Source organism: Paroedura picta, chromosome 15 (assembly GCF_049243985.1).
Source record: "Paroedura picta isolate Pp20150507F chromosome 15, Ppicta_v3.0, whole genome shotgun sequence".
NCBI lineage: Eukaryota > Metazoa > Chordata > Lepidosauria > Squamata > Gekkonidae > Paroedura > Paroedura picta.
Window position 1 is genome coordinate 17,447,757 of NC_135383.1, and position 15,436 is coordinate 17,463,192.

At 45.9% G+C, this 15,436-nt stretch overlaps 1 protein-coding gene across 1 annotated transcript in view; it reads left to right on the forward strand.

Moving 5' to 3' along the window:
- TAOK1 (TAO kinase 1) overlaps positions 1–15,436 on the forward strand; it is a 62,005-nt gene that overhangs the window by 31,792 nt on the left and 14,777 nt on the right. The window contains exons 4-12 of the mRNA XM_077312672.1: positions 2,624–2,725; positions 5,707–5,752; positions 7,043–7,139; positions 8,650–8,763; positions 9,599–9,690; positions 11,114–11,207; positions 11,641–11,722; positions 13,435–13,602; positions 14,738–14,941. Coding sequence (XP_077168787.1) covers positions 2,624–2,725; positions 5,707–5,752; positions 7,043–7,139; positions 8,650–8,763; positions 9,599–9,690; positions 11,114–11,207; positions 11,641–11,722; positions 13,435–13,602; positions 14,738–14,941 — 999 coding nt within the window. The remainder of the gene's footprint in view (positions 1–2,623; positions 2,726–5,706; positions 5,753–7,042; positions 7,140–8,649; positions 8,764–9,598; positions 9,691–11,113; positions 11,208–11,640; positions 11,723–13,434; positions 13,603–14,737; positions 14,942–15,436) is intronic.

Here is a 15,436-nt window from a genome sequence, read left to right on the forward strand (position 1 = left end):
GTTATGGTTGTGAGGGTATCTTTAACCGCTCCTGCGGAGCGAATTAAATAAAGTGCTAAGGCCTCCTGGGGAGGAGTTAGGGCGGGCCCTGTCCAGGATAAAAACTCGGAAGGGCAAATCAGGAGCCGCAAAGTGGCTCCTGATTCGCCCCTCCGAGTGCCACTCGGGGGCCAAGCTGCCAACGGGGAGCCGCACAAAGCGCGGCTCCCCGTTGGTCGCTTGGCCCGGCCTCGCCTCGGCCGCCAGGGGACTCCCCACTCAGACAAAGAAGACCTCTGAGCCGGTGAGTCCTCCCGGCGACCTTTCCTCCCCGTTGGGAAAGGAGCAGGGACGCCGCGTTGAAGACGCGGCGTCCCTGTTCCTTTCCCACCCCCCCAACTACGCTGACACAAACCACCGCCGCTTTTCCACAAGCAAACATACACACACGCACCTGCCCAAACCCAGCTACCCAGATTAGAAGTCCGCACTCCTAACCACTACACCAAGCTGGACTGGTTACTTAACTTACCGGGAAGTTTCCCAGTGGGCTGCTGCCTTTGGGGACCACTCATGGCTTGATCCAGCACCTCAGTGGCCACTTGGCGCGGACCCTGTAGCAGCAGTGATGATTGGTATCAGCTCAGCGATTGCTTCCTCCTGCACTGCAGACAGTTTTCAGGAGGAATGTAAAGCTGTTAAGCTGATGCCTGTGTTGGCACGCAGTGCCTCTGGATCCATTTTAACTTCCTAGTCTGCTCATGGCAGAACTTTGTGATCTTGAAGGACAACCACTTTGAACAGTAGCAAGAGCGCGTTATCTAGAAGCGAAAGGTTTAGCCATTCCGAGCGTGTCCTACTGCTGTGGTCAAACAGTTGAGCCCCTTTGGAGGCTTCAGAATGCCAAGCTGAACATAACTTACTGAAGATTTTTTTTTCCATGAGGGCTGACCTACAGCTTGCACTTCGTATCCTGTCTTATACTGTTTGTTTCACCACGTAACGGTGAAATTGTAATTAGTATCTGCCCCTCCGCCTGCTGTTTTGAAGCTATAAATATTCTGCTCCCATCAATGAAATGCCTGGTTCAAAAATAGGGCTGGCTTGTCTTGGATGGGCGGGTATTTATGTTGAGAAAGATAGCACAGTTAATAAAACCCTTTCTGGTTTGCTCCCCTGCTACAAAGACAGACAGCAACTCGAGCTGCAGTTATGACTAATCGGCCTCTCCAGTGTGCAAAATGCAGCCTTGGGCTTATTCATCTTTGTAACAGTTCTATGGGAGAAGAGACGAAGGGGCAGAGGCTGCACTGTCTTACAAAGCTGTAGCCCACCCCTCCCTTTCTTTCTGGCTTTCTTTTTCTCTTGCCTTCCTTCAATAGATCAACTGAGTGTGTGTGTGCACATTATCAACTTGGTTTTTCTTGCTTTTCCTCCAAGGACTCCAGGGTAGCACCATGGTTCTCCCTTCCTCCATTTTATCTTCCCAGTATAGCCCTCTGAGCCACATTAACAGCAATGCCATTCATGTACTCAATGCCTTCTCTGTATTCCTTCCCGCAGGCCGATAAAATCTGCTGCTGCCCCATCTTGAACTTTCCTTTTGGTGCTATTGGATGGCCTTTCCTGAAAATGTTAGGAAGGCTCCCTACTTAGATCTTTGCATGGCAGATTTGTTCGGGAAAATGTTTGAAGATGGCTAGTATATATTGATAACTGTGCTTCTGTTTGGTTTTCGGTCCGCCAGTTATGTAAATTTGTTTTTGGTAATATTGCGATACGCTTGTTTATAGCTATGCAAGATAAAGTGGGCTGGAAGATGACTAGAGTGATGTTGCCAGGGGACTCTCGATAGATGAGACAGAACACATCATAAAGCCCATTTTCAGGCCTATGAGATGACAGTGGTAGCAGCCAAGTAGACTTTTCTTCTCTCCTGCCATTGTGTCAGCAAAATCTCATCCAGCTCAATGGTTTAAAGTGGTTCAGGACCTCACAACACATGAAAGCCTGTTTGTTTGTTTGTTTGTTTGTTTGTTTGTTTGTTTGTTTGTTTGTTTTTTTGTTTGGGGGTTATGAGGTTCTTTACTGGCAAAATCTCCCTCATCCATTCCAGCTTGGAGGGCAGGTTGACAGCAGATCTGGTAGCTGAGGTGTCAGAAGAATCTGCTTGTCCTTTGTTACGGATAGTTAGAGATTGATCCTACCTGTGGATGCTGGCAAGTTCCTTGGGAATGTGTAGGCCCCATGTGTGCTCTGGCCCCATGCCTATCATCTTAGCATTTAAAATGTTGCTGGGGAAAGATATTGGAGCCCTCAACTCTGTCCTGGTGGGCAGAAAGGATTGTGTCCATGCTTGGCTCTTATGGCCCTTTCTTGCATGTCCAGGAAAATGCCAGTTGCCACTTTGTGGTCTGGAGGTAAATTTCTTCTGGGCCAAATTTCTCAGGGATTCTGAGTTTGTTTGTTTGGGGTTTTTTTTTGGGGGGGGCATCATCTAGGCATGGAATTGGGGTCACAGTTGTGAGTTTCCTGCATTGTGCAGGGTGTTGGACTAGATAACCCTGGGGAGCCCTTCCAGCTTTTTCCATCCCACCCCCAATAAACATTTTTGCCAAGTTTTTTTTTTCTTTATCTTCCACAGAAATGGCAGGATATCATTAAGGAAGTCAAGTTCCTGCAACGAATTAAACACCCCAACAGTATAGAATACAAAGGCTGCTATTTGCGAGAGCATACAGCATGGGTAAGAAAATACTGTGTGTGTGTGTCAATTGTAAGCCATGGCTTCTTAGAAAATGTTTTGTGTGTTTATGGGTTGAATGGAAAAAAAATGTTTCCTCTGGTTGCCAATGTTGAATTGGATGCCTTGCAACACTTGCATTTTTCTTCCCAAGATTGTCTCTTGATTTCTTGAGCACCCTGATCTCCATTAACTCATTTAAAATTCTTGTAGCATCTCCACATTAATGAAGTTAAAATTTTATCCAGTCTTCTTGGCTTGTGTTTAGCAAACCAAAACAGAAGGGTGGGGAACCAAAAGAAGCAACAAAGAGAGGCACCGAGAGGTTTGCTAAATATGAGAGAAAACTATTTTGAGAAACAAATTGAACTAAAATAAAGGGTCATTTAAAGGCTGATACATAAATGCAGTCTGAGACTTATGAAATCCATGGCCAGAAAGCGCTGTTAAATGTGTGCTTAAAACTTTGATAGCCCTCACACAACCCAATTCTTTGACCACACAGGACATCCAGAATGTCCTTACACTATAATCTAAATGCCTTGGTGCTAACACCTGTTTATGTATCAGTAGATCAAGGGTAGCCAAACTGAGGCTCTCCAGATGTTCTTATACTACAATTACCATGAGACCCTACCAAAATGGAGTACAATAACCATGAGCCCCTGTCAGTAATTGTAGTCAATGGATTTTTGGAGAACCACAGTTTGGCCACCCCTGCAGTAGATCATAGGTGCAGGATCATTCCAGGCAGTTTTTAATAGCTTTCAGCTGGCCAATAACACCCCTCCCCATAAGGGGCAAGGTACTCTAACAAGTACCTTTGGCTACCTCATGAGAAGGAAGGACTCCCTGGAGAAGAGCCTAATGCTGGGAGCGATCGAGGGCAAAAGAAGAAGGGGACGACAGAGAATGAGGTGGCTGGATGGAGTCACTGAAGCAGTCGGTGCAAACTTAAATGGACTCCGGGGAATGGTAGAGGACAGGAAGGCCTGGAGGATCATTGTCCATGGGGTCGCGATGGGTCAGACACGACTTCACACCTAACAACAACAACTCTTAACAAGTGGCATCCAGACATCTCCATTTTTTTTTAATGAGATGAATGATCAGACTCCTTTCAGTCTGGTTTCCAGGTTGCTTTGAAATGATGAACCCCCTTTGGTCGCCTTACCTGACGACCATCAACCACATAATGTTTCTAACATTGTCATCTGAAATGGCTTATGGAGGGTTCCATGTTCCAGTAGCTCCATTCCTGTCTCAAAGATTGGCAGGGACGCTAGCAGCCAGCTAGTTGGCTCATTAGTACTAGCGTTGTGGGGTCTGCCTGATTTCCCCCCAAGAATAAACAGTCACAAAAAGCCATTGTGGGTCATCAACTGGAGACTGGGGGAAGTGTTTACCAGTATGCATTTGTTATCTCTAACGGCTGGCTTGGATGAGGTGGTTGTGTTTGGAATAGATGCATGGAGGCAATAAAGAACTGGGGGAAGGCCAGTAAATCATAGCACCAGTCCCCGTAAGCCTGAGTCATGGTTGGCCAACCATTTAGATCAGCCTTTCTCAACCTTTTTTACCATTGAGAAACCCCTGAAACATTCTTCAGGCTTCAAGAAACCCCCAAAGTGGTGCGATTATACCAAATATGGTTGGGAAATAGAACTGCGTACATGCCCACTTGGGGCCCCTTCCTTTCCCACCGCCAGGCCAGTTGTTGACCTTGGGGAGGGGGCAGGGCAACATGACCATATGTGGTCATATCACCTGATAAATGTTTAACACACACACATACATAACCTCTATTCATTCAGAAAACCCTTCCAGGGCCATCAAGAAACACCAGGGCTCCACAAACCCTGGTTGTGAAAGCCTGATCTAGATAACCAGGGTTCTAAATTTGGTTGTGCTTCCCTTTAAACCAAATTTACAGCCTATGGGTACCATTAGACTTGGGTCTACAGAGAGGTTTGGTTCTCATCTGTCCTACCTAGCACCTTAGTTGTTGTTGATTTACTGGCAATGCTCTTTTCTGTTAATGGTGGACCATGTTTATCCGTGATCTAATCACGTTCAGCCTCGGCCATTTCAAATTGCTATATTTTCAGAATACTGATTGGAGACTGCAGTGAGCTTTGGCCACTACAGCAGCAGCATCAAGGCTGCTGACTGGACCAGATTGCAATGAGCTCATCGTGCCTGTTCTGAAAGAACTTTGCCAGCTTCCTGTTCACTTCCAGACATGCTTCCAAGTCCTGGGACTGGCCCAGGTTATTTGTGGCTTTGAAAGTCACCTGGAAGGCTGCCTTACTGCCGTGCAAAGTTGCCTGACTTTAAGATTTTCATCAGACATTCTCAGTGTGACCTAACCTTCTGAAGTAAGGTGGATGATTGCCAGAGAGAGGCAGAACCTTTCAGCCATGACACCCAATTCATAAAATGCCTTTCCCTGTTCACTTAGTGCCTTCTGCATTGAGATTGAGGTGCCAGGAGAAGATTTTTTTCTTTTCTGGTAATTTCTAAACCATCCTGACTGTTTTGCCCCTTCTAAATAATATTCTATTGATGCTGTTGTGAGTTTTCAAAAGTTTTACTGCATGCTGTCTCACAAACTTTGCTGAGATTGCATGCAAATGTCTCAGTGTCATTGCTCCCTCTTGTTCCCTTGCATCTTGGAATGCTGATGCCCAGCATACTAGCTAAGGCTTTTCTTGGTGAAGCCATGCAGTGTAGGCCAATGTAGCCGCATCAGGAAATTTAGCAGCCTGGACGGGCCTCGTGTGCCTGCCACTTGGTGCAGAAGCAACCTGGGAGGATTGTAGCAGCTTGTTTACTAGCCTGATGCCAGGTGATGACTAGTTCCCTGATGAAGCTTGAAGACCTTAAGGTAGATGGTGGCATTCATTCTCCATTGTAGGGGCAGGTGTCCTGCTACCTACCTATAGTATTCTCTAACAGCTTGTTCTCTCCTCTGCCCTCTTTAGCTTGTTATGGAATACTGTTTAGGATCAGCATCAGATTTATTAGAAGGTAAGCTCTTCTGATACTTGACTGTGTGCACATGTGTGAAAGACAAGCCCCCAAATTCGTTTGTAACATATGACAGTGGAATTAAATTTCCTTTTAAGCCCTGGCCCCAGCCTGGTGGAAATTCAGGCCCTGACAGAACTTCCAATGTTCCAAAGGGTCTGCAAAATGGCACTGTTCCACCAGACATATGGTAGAGGCCCGGGCAAATAAATGAAATCAAATGGGCCTCCTCCTCTGCCACAATTGGTGGAGAGCCAGCTTGGTGTAGTGCTTAGGAGCGCGGACTACTAACCTGGCAAGCTAGGTTTGATTTCCCACTCCCCCACATGCAGACCGTGGTGACCGTGGGTTCCTCACAGCTATGATAAAACTGTTCTGACCGAGCAGTAATATCAGGGCTCTCTCAGCCTCACCTCCCTCACAGGGTGTCTGTTGTGGGGAGAGGAAAGGGACGGGGATTGGAAGCTGCTTTGAGACTCCTTCAGGTAGAGAAAAGCAGCATATAAGAACCAACTCTTCTTATTCATCATCTTCTTCAGAGATAGGAACAAGGGACAAGATTCAGACAATGGAGGATTCAAGATGTATTATTTTACTGTTTTTATTGTAACAAATTTGTATTAATATTTAACATGCTGTACACCGCCCTGAGCCTAAATTTTAGAGTGGGGCGGTGTATGAATCAAATTAATAATAGTAATAATATCTCAATGTATGTGTTGACTTCTGCATTATTTTCTGTCTTCGGTGGCTTCCTTAACCAGGCAACGTCCACCTTTGACTTTCATGTTGGGTGTCTTGCAGCATGAAGGAAGGAGGGCACATATCCAGGACAGCTATATGAGGCATAAGGCTATCTGCCAGCGTGGCTGTGGTCAAATGCTTGTTGTTAATAGCATGGGCTCAGTTCAAGATGAATTGTCATCACTGCCTTTGTGGCAGGCAGCTTGGGAGTGGTGGGGGAGGAGAGGTTATGTTTTTGGAACCACTTACATTGTTTTGTGACAACACTGAGGCATTCAGAAAGGCTCAGGACAGGGGTGCGGATGTGTATTTATCGGATTTGGGTGTTGAGTCTATGTTCAGGAAGTGCAGCTATAAAGTAAGATAGTTGGTACCAACTCTTAGTTTTGCTGATAGGCCAAATGGGAGACCACAGGGTTTAAGGCTGGTTGCTGTAACCATAGCATTGGGCCATCCTGAGCCTTGCCCCACCAGTAAAGGTTTCATTGCCTGTGTCTGAGAGTGTGCATGCCGCTGGTATGTTAACTGCATTTCTCTTTCTTCAAGTCCATAAAAAGCCTTTGCAAGAGATAGAAATAGCTGCCATTACCCACGGTGCTCTCCAAGGATTAGCATATCTGCATTCCCACAACATGATCCATAGGTAAGTGAAGCCCCTCCCTCCCCTAAATGTAACCTGTCTATCAAGGTGTCAGCTGTGGAGAACTGGCTTAATGAGGCGGTCCATATAGGACTTTCAGGGTTCCCCCTCCCCCCTTTTTGTGTTTGTGTAAAACATGCCATTGCGTGTTTAGCACCATCAGGCTTGAAGGCCTTATGGAGTCATAGCAGGGGTCAGGAAGCAAATTTGGAAAGCCATCAAGTAATAAAAAGACTCATTTCCACACCCTGCCAAAGCGTGCAACATGAGCATGTAAAGATTGCACTCGATCAGTGGTTCTCAACCTGGGGGTCGGGACCCCTTTGGGGGTTGAATGACCCTTTCACAGGAGTCGCGGCAGGGCAAGCAGCTTGGCTGGGGGGCGGGGGTCGCCATCTACAGAACAGCCTTGCAGGGTAGATCGAGATAGAGCGTTTGTCTGGAGCAGCAGAAAAGAGCAAGATCGGCATGGTGGGACAAAAGGCAGAACTGAACTGAGAAACCCCGTGGGGGAAAACAATTTATACACAATTATGAACAATGGATCCTCACGCCATTGGTCAGTTTGGGTTTAATTTCTGTGCAAGAACACTTGCATAGTTTTATGGTTGGGGGTCATCACAACATGAGGAACTGTATTAAAGGGTCACGGCATTAGGAAGGTTGAGAACCACTGCACTTGAGACTAAAGGCATTCAAGTGTAAACTCTGCTAGAACGTATCAGATTGTAATGTAGCTATGACTAGTATAATGCAAAGTAGTTTGGAGTGGTAACTAATTATTGTATACAAAAGGTTTCCCATTCAATCTCAAGTGAATACAAACAAATCTAAATGCTGTTTTTTTCCCCCTGTTTATCTCTGGAATCTGTTAACCAATTTCATTATGCTCTCATACCTTGCCCATAAGTATGAACTGCTTACTTCCATTCCTTGACATTGTATCTGAGGAAGTGCGTGCACGCAAAAGCTCATACCTTGAATAAAACTTTGTTGGTCTTAAAGGTGCCACTGGACTCAAAATTAGTATCAGAAGCTGATTTCCTTTAAAAAAAAAACACCTGAGTCATGAGTCTTACTAACAGCCAGATGTTTTGGTGGCCTGGGAAAGCTCTCATTGTATCAACAGAAGCTAGCTGATGCCCTCCGTGGCCATCTCCTTATTGCTTTGTATCTTCATATTCCCAGATTAAATTAGCTCTCCTGTATTGTGTGTCCAGCAAGTTCTTCAGAGTGGGGTGTGTTGGACTTCTGGTCCTCTTGATGCAGGGAAAAGTCCATGCCGAATGAAGCACTTCCCTCCCCACCCTTTCATTCCACTTCTAGGCCCCCGTTTCACCCACATCTACCTGTTTCAGACGTCTTAAATTGATTCACCACTGGCTTTATTGTACCGTTACAATGCTGCCCCTTGTGATACTGCTTGGGTACAGCTGTAATTGCATCTTAATCTGTTGGGGCCTGCCAGTAAGTGGGTTTCAGAGTGTGACATTAATATTCTCGTATTCTTCAGAGATATCAAGGCAGGAAACATCCTACTGACAGAACCGGGTCAGGTGAAGCTAGCTGACTTTGGATCTGCTTCCATAGCCTCTCCTGCCAATTCATTTGTGGGGACGCCATATTGGTAAGGAAACGCCTTCAGCATTAGTTCACTTGAAGGAACTAGTGTATCTGGATTTGTGTTGCATAACTGATTGTCTGTGTTAATTGAAAAGGCTTAATATGGGTCGGGGAGAATTTCAGTAACAGGTATTTAAAGTCTGGGCCTGCTTGTATATAAGGGGTTGGCATTGAACGGATCTAGTTGCTAACTGGGACGGTGGGGTACCCGAAAGAGGCCTATTTGTGCCCCTCTTATCTCTCTCTCTCTCTCTCTCTCTCTCTCTCTCTCTCTCTCTCTCTCTCTCTCTCTCTCTCTCTCTCTCTCTCTCTCTCTCTCTCTCTCTCTCTCTCTCTCTATCTATCTATCTCTCTCTCTATCTCTCTATCTCTCTATCTCTCTATCTCTCTATCTATCTATCTATCTATCTATCTATCTATCTATCTATCTATCTATCTATCTATCTATCTATCTATCTATCTATCTATCATACTTGTATACCGCCCTCCCCGGAGGCTCAGGGCGGTTTACATCATAACAAGGAACAATACATAAAACGGTCTATAAAAACATGTGAATAGCCTTATAATAATAACTAATAATTGTAACCAGATAACAGTACAACAGCATTCCCACAACATGATCTTGCCCAGGGATTCGCAGCCTTGTCCTAGTACCCCCAGTGTTGTGAATTTACCTCCTGTTACCATGTTAGCATGCCTGGAAATAGATGCCCACTCTGTTTTTATCTCCCAGCAGTAGCCGAGGCTAGTCTTTACGCAGCTACGAAAGCCACTACAACGACACAAGGATTATAATGAGCAACTTCATTGAACATTGTATCTTCTCTGTGTTCTAGGATGGCCCCAGAAGTGATTTTAGCCATGGATGAAGGGCAATATGATGGTAAAGTCGATGTGTGGTCGCTTGGGATAACCTGTATTGAATTAGGTAAGCTGTGTCCCTCGTCCTGTCAGAGCTGCAACCTCCCAGCAGGTTCCTTGACAGGTTTTTCTTCTATATCACAGTCGAAAGTGTATTTTGAGAGATGAAGTGTGTACTTTGTTTAGGTTGGCCTGTGCAGTATACACTTCCCAAACACTTTGGAGTCTCCTTGTTCTGGTGCGTTGCTCTTGTTCAGCACACTGGAAGGAATTTTCAGTATTACTTTGCTACTTGAAATTTAGTCCTGCATGCACCCTTTGCTGTGCACCCTTGGCTTCATTTTCTTGTCCATCCTAGGATGTTCAGCTTTTTAACAAGTGTTACAGGCGTACCTTGCAATGGTTTGTCATGCATAAAATAATCCTTTATGCTTTGACCTCTGGGATTTGCCTTTCCTTGGGGGACATAGCCTGTTTCCCTCCTTCCTCCCACACCTTACTAAGTTAGATTTAATGGAAATTCTGAGAGATAATTTTTCTCTAAACTCTTCTGTAGCAATCAACAGTGACTTATGATTGTGATTAACCAGAGCAGAATTAAATGTTGTCAGTTCTGCAGCCCTTCATTTTTGTAAGCATCGCCCTAATTAATGGCAGTTAGCCCTGCAAGCCTGTCGGTGTACCCAGATGGTCTCTGAATTCTTGGTGCAGGAGGCATAGGAAACAGGAAAGCTGTATCCCCATCGTACCCTACTTGTGGCCTTTCCACAGCAGCAGACTGGCCAGTGTTAGATACAGGAGGCTGAACTAAATATGCTATGAGGCCACTGAGGGGCCTCTAAGCACTTGAAGTGATCATCCTTAATACATCATTGTGTAATGTGACTGGCACTTGGTTGTATAAGCAAATTTCCATGGGAGGGATTAAAAATAAACGCTGCACTAAGTTTATTTAGTGTTGCTTGGGAGGCCCAGCAGATGAAGCTGCATAAGATTGAATGAAATAATATGTCCATCCGGGAAGAAGAGGAGGAGTTGTTTTTTATCTCCTACTTTTCACGGCCTGAAGGAGTCTCAAATTGGCTTCCAGTCCTCTCCCCGCAACAGACACCCTGTGAGGGAGGTGGGGCTCTGACAGAACTGCTCTGCAAAAACAACTCTAACTGTGACTGGGCCAAGGTCACCCAGCTGGCTGCACATGTAGGAGAGTGGGGAATCAAACCCAGCTCTCTCGATGAAAGGCCTTTGCTCTTAACCATGACATCAAGCTGTCTATTCAGCCTGGCAGTGGCTCTCCAGAGCCTCAGGTAGAGCTCTTTCAGATCATGTGCCACCTGATTTTTAAAAAATAAATAACTGGAGGTGTCAGTGATTGAACTTTGGGCCTTATTTATACCAAACACCTTCTGAGTAAAGAACAAGAACCAATTGACTGGGAACTTCCGGGGCAGTTTCCCTACATTAAGCCAACCATTTCTTTTTCCACACAGCGGAAAGGAAGCCTCCTTTGTTTAACATGAATGCAATGAGTGCCTTATATCACATAGCGCAGAATGAATCCCCAACACTCCAGTCCAATGAATGGTGAGTGAACCACTGAGATGAGAAACATCTTAACAGATTTGATGGAAATTCCAGCTTTTATCACTCCCGAATCTTGAAGGGTCAAGTTTGGATTAAGGATAAGATTCTGACAAGTTTTTGGGGTGGATTCTTTAGTGAATTTTTGGAAATTTTGTGTGTGTGTGCGAAAGAGAGGAAGAGCAAACAAGCAGTGCTGTCCTGTCAGGTTCTGAGGATTGGCTGTTGCTTGTGCCACAAGGCCAATGCCCTCAGTGGCTGTTGGTACCCTGGTTCCAGCTCTGCTGCCTTTTTTCATGATTCTCCACATAACTCTGTGAAAAAGCCTCCGTTGCACTTGCTGTACTGTACATTTGCATCTTTAGAGCAAGGATGGAATGCTGCCTGGCAAAGGGGCCTTGGTGATTCAATTTTCTGTCTCTCTCCTCCGTTGTAGGTCTGATTATTTTCGAAACTTTGTAGATTCTTGCCTCCAGAAAATCCCCCAAGACAGGCCTACATCAGAGGAACTCTTGAAGGTGAGTTTTACTTTTCTGATTCCACACACACATGTACACACACGCACGCACACACTCTCTAAACCTCCACGTGGTGGGTTGCATGCCTGCAAAATCCCAGCATTCAAACCACCCTTGCCTGTTGCTTTGTTTGCAAGGTGGGTGCCAGGCCTGTGTGCCTTCAGCCGGGTAGTTTACCTGTTTCTTTCTCCTCTCCCTTTTTCTAGCAGCATTCTTATATCCCACAATTCCTCCAAAGAGCTTAGGGCAGGGTCTATGGTACCTTTCCCAACTTTATCCTCACATCCTCCTTGTGATGTAGTTTAGAGCAGGGGTAGTCAACCTGTGGTGCTCCAGATGTCCATGGACTACAATTCCCATGAGCCCCTGCCAGCAAACGCTGGCAGGGGCTCATGGGAATTGTAGTCCATGGACATCTGGAGCACCACAGGTTGACTACCCCTGGTTTAGAGGAGGCATAACTGGCCCCAAGTCGCCCACTGTGTGAGTAAGGATTTGAATCAGGTTCTCTCCGATCCCAACTTGACAATAACCACTACGTCACAAACTGCAAGTGGGCATCACCTTGCTGGACCTTTCATTCATATATCCTCTGTCTTAATATTTGCTGCCTAATTCCCATATTCCTTCTCTTGGATTGATGAAGGCAAGAACTTTTACACTTTAGGTAATAAAATATCTATGAATCATCAAACTAGCTTTCACAACCAGAGTCAACTGAGTGAGTGAATGAAGGACTATTTTTCTAGCCTCCCCTTCCAATACAGCTCAGGATGGGTGACAATATTAAAAACAGTAATTTAGGTTAAGAACATAACATTCTCTAATTTCCCCCAACTAATTACGTAATGGATTGTGGGGGGGGGGGTGTTTTTTGCATAATTTTCAGAATGGGTCTTTTCTTAGTCTCCGGCAGTGAGGCCAGCCCTTCTTGATGGTTATTTCAGTCCCTGACCATAAGCCTGGTGGAACAGCTCTTGTCTTTTGGGCTCTGTGGATCTAATTGCGGTTCTGCAGGGCCCTGATCACTTTATGCAGAGCGTTCCACCAGGCTGGGGCCAGGGCTGAAAAAGTCCTAGCTCCAGTCAAGGCCAATTTCACTTCCTTGGGGTGGGAGATCCTGAGCCATTCTTGTTCTGATAATCTTAACATTCTTGTAGGGATGTTAGGGAAAAGGCAGCCTTTGTCAATTGGGACCGGCGTATCTACAAGACTGCCTTTTCCCTTACATCCCTACAAGAATGTAAAGATTATCAGAACAAGAACTGGGACCAGTGCAACTGCAGCTCTGTGCAACTGCAAGATCAACTCTGCTTAATCTTAGATATTGAGGTTCTGCCGGGTGCTATGTACTTGTTCTTACAAACCAGTGTCTTTGAACGAAGAGTTGCTATCCAATGTTCATATGGTTTTATGCTGGCTATTCCCAGCCAAACAATTCCCAGGTTCACTCCAAAGATCATACAATTGTTTCCCTTTGGCATCTCCCAAACTCTCTGTCAAATATTTTGGGGGTATTAATTATTGTTTTATGGGGTGTTTTAAACTGATGTTTTATTGCTAACCGCCGTGAGCCAGCTTGCTGGGAGCGGCGGTATATAAATCTAACTAACAAACAAATAAATAAAAATGACTTGCTTTGGGGACAGGGAGGGCATGCACAGCCTGGGGTTGCGAAGTGCTAACCGCTTTGCTCATGTGTTCTGCCGCAGCATGTGTTTGTCCTCCGGGAGCGCCCTGAGACAGTGTTAATAGACCTGATCCAGAGAACAAAAGATGCAGTCAGAGAACTGGACAATCTGCAGTACCGGAAAATGAAAAAACTGCTCTTTCAGGAAGCACACAACGGACCCACAGTTGAAGCCCAGGAAGAGGAGGAGGTAAAAGCAGAGGGGGCTGAATGATTAGCAAAAAGCCAGCAGTCACCACAAGATGTGCTGGCTTGGATGGGGCTCATTTACCGCCATGCCAAGCCACAGTGCCAGTGAGCATGCATTTAGCCTGTGTAGAGAGGGGAAATCGCCCTCTGAGTTTGGACAGCTTCTTGCACTTTCCCCTTGAAAGCAGGAGCGGGTTTCCACTGCCCTCAAGCATGGCCTTTCTTTGCTGTATTGTACATCAGCAATTTACCCGGCAGCCTTAATTCTAACCCTTCCATGTGGTTTGCTGCTAGACAGACTACTGTCTGTGTGTGGAATGTGGGTGTAGCCCTTTTAATCATTAGCTTACAGTAGCCCTGGTAGTGAATAAGAACAGAGTGACATTTACAAGGGTGCCAGGTGAATCAGGCTTGGGCTGATATTCTTATTTGGGTACACCTTTCTTGGTCGGTGGAGGGCCTGTGGCTCAGCGGTCAAACTCCTGCTTAGCATGTACAAGGTCTCAGGTTCAATCCCTGGCATCTCCTGTTAAACAGGATCAGGTAGGAGGTGATGTGGCAGACCCTTGCCTAAGACTGTACTGACCTCGACGGACCAGCCCCCTGATTCAATACAAAGCTGCTTCACGTACAGTGTCAGTTTATAAAGAAGAAGAAGAGTTGGTTCTTATATGCCGCTTTTCCCTACTTGAAGGAGGCTCAAAGGGGCTTATAGTCGCCTTCCCATTCCTCTCCCCACAACAGACACCCTGTGGGGTGGATGAAGCTGAGAGAACCCTGTTATTACTGCTCAGTCAGAACAGTTTTATCAGAGCCCAAGGTCACCCAGCTGGTTGTATGTGGGGGAGTGCAGAATCGAACCTGGCATGCCAGATTAGAAGTCCGCACTCCTAACCACTACACCAAACTGGCTCTCCAACAATATCCACTAGATCCAAAAACTGATTTCCCTTCCTGCAAGACTCGCACACGTAACCTTTGTGAGCTGCTGGTAGTCATTGTTTAGCCGGAGATAGACTACACCAGTAGCAAAACTAGCTTTGAAAGCACCTTTTTGTTATACATAGATTCAAATGGGGTTTTCCCCCCCCTCCCTTTCTCTGCTAATCTGGCAGTTGCCCATCTCTCCCTTTCAGGATCAAGACCACAGTGCAGGCCGGACAGGAACGGTGAACAGTGTTGGCAGCAACCAGTCCATCCCTAGCATGTCCATCAGCGCCAGCAGCCAAAGCAGCAGTGTGAATAGTCTTCCAGATGCCTCTGATGACAAGAGCGAGCTGGACATGATGGAGGGGGACCACACCGTGATGTCAAACAGCTCTGTCATCCACTTGAAGCCCGTAAGTCAGACCCGTGCCTGGGGAGTTTAGGGGCTTTTGACGGCCAGAATTTCTGATGGGAGGGATTGATGAATATTTGAAACCGCTGTGCCAAAAAAAAAGAAAAAGCAACCCACACAATTGTAGGCAGAATTCAAAAGAGAGCCTGCGATAATTAGGAGTTTGTGGACTATGCAGGCTTGTTGCGGAGGGAAGCAGCAGAAGCACGAGAGGCCCAGACATTTAGGGAGGCACACAGAGAAAGGGATTCATCCTCTACCTAAAAGGAGGAAGAGAAACAGTGATCCCTTTGCCTGCAGACAAAGAAATTATTCAGTTCTGGAGAGAGCATCTTAGAACTGATCAGGCTTGGGCCAGATGAGGATGACTCTGCTCCCGTCGAACTGGGATGTGAGATTTTAGGTGGCTGGCCTGCCGGGTAAGAGAAGGATCAGCAGCTGGGGATATTTGCGGGTGTTTTTTCACAGGTCAAAATCTTGTTGAAAATGCTGGGAA